At 46.2% G+C, this 7,555-nt stretch overlaps 1 protein-coding gene across 1 annotated transcript; it reads left to right on the top strand.

The window, feature by feature from the left end:
• The first annotated feature begins 65 nt into the window (after window positions 1-65).
• LOC149324861 (kunitz-like toxin PcKuz1) lies at window positions 66-4,136 on the top strand. The gene is made up of 3 exons (XM_089565218.1): window positions 66-135; window positions 2,816-2,845; window positions 3,976-4,136. The coding sequence occupies exons 1-3, from the start codon at window positions 66-68 to the stop codon at window positions 4,134-4,136; spliced, it is 261 nt and encodes an 86-aa protein (XP_089421344.1).
• Window positions 4,137-7,555: the final 3,419 nt, after the last annotated feature.

Here is a 7,555-nt window from a genome sequence, read left to right as displayed (position 1 = left end):
ACGCTCGTTCAGTGTATAAAAGATGAAGCTTTTCGCCAGGGTTTTCAATTCTTGCAGCAGAAGCCATGAACGCCGTATTCTCTTCAGTCATCGTGGCAGTTTTCCTCGCTGCCCTTGCAAGTTGCCAAGAGTGTGGTAAGACATTATTTCCATGGATTGTATTTGGTCCGCATTTAAGAAGAGATGGACATTGCAGGCGAAAAATCTTGTAAATTATGAGCACTGAGAAACTTTTTCGAAAACTCATCATTCAAGTGCAATGTTTTTCTCTCATGGCCACGATTTTATTTTCTGGCTGAATAATCCACAAAAGATGGACCGCTTCAAAAGCGGAACGTCCTACATCGCTCCTCAGTTGCGTTTTTTTGGTATGAATAGCAGTCAGGAAGGGTGCAACAATATTCAAAGACCAATGAAAAGCGACATGACTGAGAAGATCAGAAAGACGCACCATAAATGTTACAGAAAACGAATTTGAGCTATTAATGAGCCTAGAATTCATTCCGCTCTGAATATCTCATATAACTATAATCCGGCAGAAATTTTTTTATTCCGGTTTAATGTCCCGAAGCAACTCAGGCTATGAGGGACGCCGTAGTGAAGGGCTCCGGAAATTTCGACCCCCTGGGGTTCTTTAACGTGCACTGACATCGCACATTAGACGGGCCTCTATAATTTCGCCTTCATCGAAATTCAGCGGCCGCGGCCGGGATCGAACCCGCGTCTTTAGGGTCAGCAGCCAAGCACCGTAACCACTAAGCCATCGCGGCGGGGCAATCCGATAGAAATAGCAAATATGCCATAATCGGTAATAAGTAAGGATTTGATCCCGTTGTTGTGATGTAATGGTGCTTAGTTTTCAGCTTCCTGTATTGCTAGTTTTTGTGCGTTATATTGCTGAGTACCAAAACCATCCAAAATGAGAAATCTCCCACTTGCGAGTAGGTGAAGAAAATAAAGAACATAATGCGAAAACATAAAAATAAGACGAGCTTAAATCCCACTCACGCACGAAATCTGTATTTTTGAAGAGAAGAAATAATTTTCAAGACAAATGCACCATAAAGCGTTTTCATGGTCGGGTGTCCCCTCGGAACGTTGTACGTGTTCTACCAATTAGTTGAGGCTCCCGCTACCTGACGACATGGGCCATATTCGAGGGCTCACAAACAAAACACTTGTTCAACCATTTCGACGCTTCGAGTCTCGGCTCCGCGGCCTTCATTATCCAGAGTCTAGAAGAAGGACAAGCTTTGCTGAAAACGTCAAACCGAAATGAATCTCTGCCTAAACCAAGCATTTGTCAACCTCACATATATATGTCTGTATACATAATGATAAAATATGCAGACACACACTCTACAACATAACAGGAGTTTACTGATGTTTCGACTGGATAGCACGCATCTTTATTGTTTCATACCAGTATTTGTAGGGGTTGGAAAGAGGCTGCTAAAATGCACCCGACGTAGTACCTGAAATCAAACCTTAAAGCAAAAAATACTGTAAATATTGTACGCGGGCTTTTTCAGCGCGGAATGAGTCATAACCGACAAGGATGTACAGCAGCCGCACTCTGGGCACACCACAAAACACTGGAAAGGATATCACGCACTGCAGAATGCACAAATAACACTTGCTATTCGAGTGCAGTTTATGGCAGGTTCACCGTCCAGGGCACTTCGAACAGAGGCTGGTTTAGTTGCTGGCACCACAAATACGCTCTCCCCGTCACCCTCTATTCGAGCAGCCTCTGAGATAGTAAGCATGGAGGCTGACACAGAACACGTAGCGGGGAGAAAACTTGGTACCTTAGACATGCGTCCAAGCCTTGGGACTGCCTCATACCACTTGAGTTAAATGCGCATCAATATCATTACGAGGACCATCGTGTTTTCTTCCAAACTGTGTTCCGAGGTGTTCATCTGTGTACCAAAGCTGAAAACCAAGCGTTAAAATTCTTCTCTTCGACACCGTTACCTTATTCACCGCCTCCACACGCTCTAAGGGATCACATTTCGTATTTTTGTTAGCCCTTCAGCAAATCTTCTCATGGGAACACTTTATTACACCCGCCACCGTCACCACCGTATGCTTTTGCACGACGCCTTTGCACTGCGGCGATGAAGGAGCGCCTTTGGCTTTCGTTTGCCGCTTTTCCTGTCCAGTTTCTCCTTCATAGCGCTACCGCTAATCGTCCATCCCCGTTCGTGCTGATTCCTTTGTATTTTTCTTCGTCGTCTGCGTACTCAGTCCCTCCCTTGTGCTTTTCTCCACGTTTTATGCTCATAGTAAGTTTCCGTTTTACAGTTCTGTGCACGTCTGGATCATTTAAAAAAGCTAATCTGCACCATTGTAGCGGCCAAACCCTGCTAGAAAACTACAATAATTGTCTCTTCATATATATATATATATATATATATATATATATATATATATATATATATATATATATATATGTATACGCGTATATGCACACTAAAGCATAGTGTAGGATATGTGAAGCTCAATATGAACAGCTGACACCTACAAGGAATCCCCGGACCGCCGCAAATCTCTTGGCGCAGCCATACCCGAGGAGTCCCAGAATACAGAACGCCAGTTTTGGGCAGTATGTGAATGATGCTCAGGTATTTAGGTAGATATGCGCTCCACCAACTCAGTAGTCTTTTTGCATTTGAAAATGTTTAAAAAATTTCGTGCTCTACAAAGTTTGCTCTACTTAGCTGATTGTGCGAGTTTTCATTTGTTTACAGAAAAGTACAACGCAAAGCTTGATCTAATTCCAAAAAAAATTATGAATTTCTTCTTTCAGAGGACCCTCCAAAATGCACCTATCCAGACGGTATGTGTTCGAGTTTTATATCTCTCTGCTATATGGTTTCTGTGTTAGAATTCTCTCTACTTTCTCGAGCTAATCAATGTTGCTCAGGTCATACAGAATATCTGTGTGCAAAACAAGAAGTACACTGGCACTTTGGGAGCGTGTGTGTTGAGAGGATGGGGAAGAAATTCTACCATTACTTCATATAAAGGGGTTGAAGACGAAGCACAAACTCGCTTATCGAACCTAGAATGCTAAATAAGAAGTGTGGAAAGCAGAAGGCGGCCACTCCTTGCACACAAGCATGTGCAAACCTGTGCAGAATTCATGATTAACAGTTTTCATGGAATGTTTTCAGCAAACAAACATGTCGGCACAATCACCTAATATTACAACCTCGGATAATTGGTTGGTTGACAGGCTTGGGAGTTTAAAATCCCGAAAAAACAAGGATGTACATATTATATACTAAACAAATACTATACATACTACGTAGATTACTTTATACTGTACATTTTATGCGCCATTTAAAATTCTTGCCTGTTTCTAGTTACGTATTCAGGCAAGTTTGCAATAGGCGATTTCAAAACCGTATCATAGAATTCTTCATATGCAATGCTCGCTCTGCGGATACCTAGCTAACCACCGAAAAGCGCAAGAAACTTTTGCGCACTTTAAGTTTTGCATCCCAATGTCGTTTGTTGATACTTGTCGCCGAATAAAAAGCAGGTTCTACTGAAAACAATCAAGCCAACACAATGTTTAGGAAATAGGGGGTCTCCTTAGCTTCATAAAATGTGCAAAATATTTGATTGCAGCGCTAAATTGATCATTTCGAGCTGCCTTTAATTATGCAGAATATAATTAATCCTGCCTAATTAATCCTGCTGAAGTATTAAACTGTATAGCATTAGTGGGAAGTAACAGAGTGAATTACAAACGACAAATCAAAAGGCAATTATAAATTTTTAACCAATAACATGATACCACTATACAGAAGCAGTGGCACGCCACTGCAATAAGCATGGACTCTCTTTCTTAAGGGCCTTACCATGGAAGATGTAGAGCGGGATCAGGAAAGAAATATGTGTGTGAGCGTTCATGACAAAGTTGTGGAGTTATGCCGAGATCTTGGTGGCTCTTCCATGCAGGTTGCGAGGAACCTCAAAGAGTTGGACCATGCAAGGCACTTGAGCCGAAGTACTATTTCAACTCTACGACCAGGAAATGCGAGCCCTTCAAATGGGGAGGATGCTGCCCAAACTGCAACAATTTCCAAGAGCACGAGGAATGCGAAAGAAACTGCCTGTGAAATTAATAACATGCAGCTCGCAGTCTGCTCTCTGTGATCCGCGTAGGCCAAAAACACAGACAGCATGAAGAAATAAAAGTTTCAAAAAAAAGGTTTTCATTGAATGTTTAGGAGGGGGTACCCAAAAGAAACCGGACTAAATTTTTTGGTCAGCAAAGGTTCTGTGGTACCGCGTTTTGCCACTAGGAGCGCATAGAACGAACATTCCAGAGTCAGTAAGCCGAGTGCCGTCGTTGAAGGAGGTCAGACTAGTTTAGGCAGAGTTTTAGAGTGACGACTGTTTTGTATGAATGTCGTGTTTGCAATGGCTGATTTTCGTGAACAGCGTGCGCCGGTGAAATTCTGATTTTTGCTCGGAAAAAGTTGAATGGAAACTCTTGAAATATTAAGAAAGACGTACAAGGACGATGCTATGGGGACAACTCAAGTGTTCCTGAATCGAATCCTGAATCAAAGCAACAATCATGCCAATGGAAAACTTCAAATTCACCTGGCCTCAAGAAAGCTCGTCAGGTGAAACCAAACCTCAAAACAATGCTGATTTGTTTTTTCGACGTGAGAGGAGTCGTCCATTGAGAATTTGTTCCGCAGGGTCAGACATATAGCCAGGCTTTCTACTTGGATGTTTTGAAAAGATTGGGCAACAGTGTGCGGTGGAAGCAGCCAGATTTGTGGCGGTCGGGTGACTGGTTTTTCCATCATGGCAATGCCCCTGCTCACACAGCCCTATCTCTACGACAATTTTGTACCAAAAATGGCATGACCCCTATTCCTCAACCCTCATACTCTCCCGACCTTGCCCCGTGCTACTTTCCTTGTTTCCTAGAATGAAAAAAATAGGTGAATAGAAAGCATTTCGCTGGTGGTGCTGAGGTGTAGAAAAAAACGACGGAGGCACTGTCAAGCATCACAAAAGAAGAATTTAAACAATGTTTTGAAAAATGGAATGAAAGATTCGACAAGCGTATCATTGCAAGTGGGGATTACTTTGAAGGAGTTTGAAGGCCTGTGCTTATATTGTGAACAAATAACTTCAAACAAAAATAAGTCCGGTTTCTTTTGGGTACCCCCTCGTAGTTGCAGCGCGATGTCAATGTGCCACGCTGGTGATTTATTAGGCGCAGTACCAAACATCTGACTGTTATTCTACATTCGAGGTGGTGTGGAAAGCTGCCAGTGACGAATGCCCTTCATTAAGAATTTTAAGGAAGGGGCGTCCATAAGATTACATGTTGACGATACAAAATATCCTTACGAAAGGTGTATGCGGCCTATCATCTGTACTATTATGAAAACCACATCTTCCATTGTGCCCAGTCCGCTTTAGTACTGAACAGTGCACCAGATGAAGCACACATGCTTGGACAGCGGTGCTGGTTAAGCACACATTCAACAGGAAACCTCCACCAATGGGCGTCCTCTCATTTTGATAGCCTTTCATTCCAGTGAAGACCAGGGGAATAACAGCGTTGTCGCTATGTGAAACACAGCTCTCTCCTTGACCCTTTGTCTAGCTGCGATATCATCTCTATATGTTTACCACGGCGGACTACAGCTGCAGGCGAGGGTTAGAGTTGGGGTTCGGGCACTGCTTGACGAATTCGCGGACAAGTCGACACCCGTTCCACCAGGAGAGGAGTGCCGTCGGGTGTTAAATTTCGGTGATAAGAGAAAGTGGAAGGCTGGGTTCGGATACTTTCTATACAACCTCAACAGAAACTGGGAGAGTCTCTTCGCCGCACTCGTTGCAATTTCAAGATGGCTCTCATTCCATACAGCCATTAGAGGAAGGGTGGCCCTTGCCATGTACGCGGTGTCCTGATAACTTTTGCACGACGACACACCACCGAACTTATGGACATGGCGCCACGTGAAGATTGTGGGGACGCACTCGCTCCCTGTGGTTCGCTATCCTGCATTGCATCAGAACTGTGGTTAGCTGCCCCGCAAGGCACCCTCCTCAGTTGTGTTACTGTTGTGTCGCTGCGACGCGGGCGCCCTCCCCTGTTAGTTAAACAGGGGACGGCGCCCGCGTCGCAGCGACACCAGCGCCACGGATGGCGTTTTGCTGCGCGTGCGCGGGGGAGAGACTGCTCTCTTCTGCTCGGCATCGGGGAATTACGCGGACGTGTCGCGCGCCGCTCCACTCTTCGCCGCGGTCGCCTCGTGTAGGAACATACTCCCGCTAGCTCTCCCGTCCGGCCTCGGAGTTTTCCCCTTTGCAATAGCGTGGGCGAATGTTCACTCCAAATCGTGCTGGTGAGTCGGACATCCTCGATTCCTCAATGTATTTTGTTGTAGCAATAAATGCCTTGTTTGTGCCAGCCAGTGTGTCGTTCCTTTGTTCTGCCAGAGCAAGGCGCGCCGCAGTTGGCGTGCGCTCGGTAGAGCTCGGACCACGGGGTGCGGTCCGCGCGGTTTTGAACTGTGTAAGCCGCGGTTAAACGGGGAGAGCGTATTTATCTCCCCAATTTAAAGCCCCACAAGATCCACCGGAAATGGACCCTTTCGTGCTCAAACGTCAGGGCGACCTCATTTAGGGGCTGCCGACGGGAGATTTTTCAGGCCACTTTCTCGACCCCGGCGTTTCCCTCGATCAAGCGAATGCGTCGGGTCGGCAGCTGATTGAGGGCGGTGTTTTTGGACAGATTACTCGCCGAAATTGGGCGGCCGCATCTGCTGGCTCCTGCTCTACATCGCCGTCGATCACCGGACGGCGGAGCCCCGGCCTGCCCCTAGTGAGAGCGCGAGGACGCTTCACGTGACAAAATATTGCATGCTGCAAGTGAGCGAGACATGACGCTGAGGAGCGGCGGCAAGGATGCGCGGGTGCGTGGGCACGGAGAATTTTTTGCGAAAGCAAAACTACACGAGTCACCGAGCAATTTCGCGGAGCGGAAGCAAGGCCATACTGCGCATGCGCGAAGTCGGCGCACAGCTGGCGAACGTCGCCGTCGCTGCGCGGGTGAGGTGCCGCCGCCGCGCTCGCCAGTTTGCGCACGCGCAGTAGAGGCGCATAGCTAGCGTGCCGAGGCCACCGCCGCGGCGGCGCGCTCTCCGCTGCCTCTCTCTCTCTCTCTCCTCGTTGCTTTCGCAATACTCCAGGTTTAACCAGAGCTAAACCACTGCCACTGCCAAGCCAGCGCCAGCTATGAAGATACAGAGAGCGGATCGCTGTTTTATTTTGTGAAGTCATATACCGGCTGTCTCAGCTAAACTTGGTCTTTTAGAGCTTCGCTTTTGCACTTTGCGCGGGATAAAAGTTAAGCGAATTTCTATCATGGACGCTCAAGTAGCACCTCTATGAAGGAGTATGTTTTCAATTCCCCGCGGTTTCTTGTAGAGCTTTTAAATAAAGCTACACAGCCGGTGCTTTTTTGACAGCACGTCAGCCAACTCTTCTGCAAGGTAATGTACAT

Source organism: Amblyomma mixtum, unplaced genomic scaffold (genome assembly GCF_055824585.1).
Source record: "Amblyomma mixtum isolate Tamu unplaced genomic scaffold, ASM5582458v1 scaffold_13, whole genome shotgun sequence".
NCBI classification, from domain to species: Eukaryota; Metazoa; Arthropoda; class Arachnida; order Ixodida; family Ixodidae; genus Amblyomma; species Amblyomma mixtum.
The sequence above is the reverse complement of the archived record's forward strand: the minus strand, read 5'-3'. Positions and strand labels throughout refer to the sequence as shown.

Bases quoted from the DNA above. Each gene is read 5' to 3' on its own strand.
- LOC149324861 (XM_089565218.1), top strand. From the start codon at position 66: ATGAACGCCGTATTCTCTTCAGTCATCGTGGCAGTTTTCCTCGCTGCC. The intron at 136-2,815 runs GTAAGACATTAT...TTCTTCTTTCAG, and splicing joins TGCAAGTTGCCAAGAGTGTG to AGGACCCTCCAAAATGCACC. The intron at 2,846-3,975 runs GTATGTGTTCGA...TCTTCCATGCAG, and splicing joins AAAATGCACCTATCCAGACG to GTTGCGAGGAACCTCAAAGA.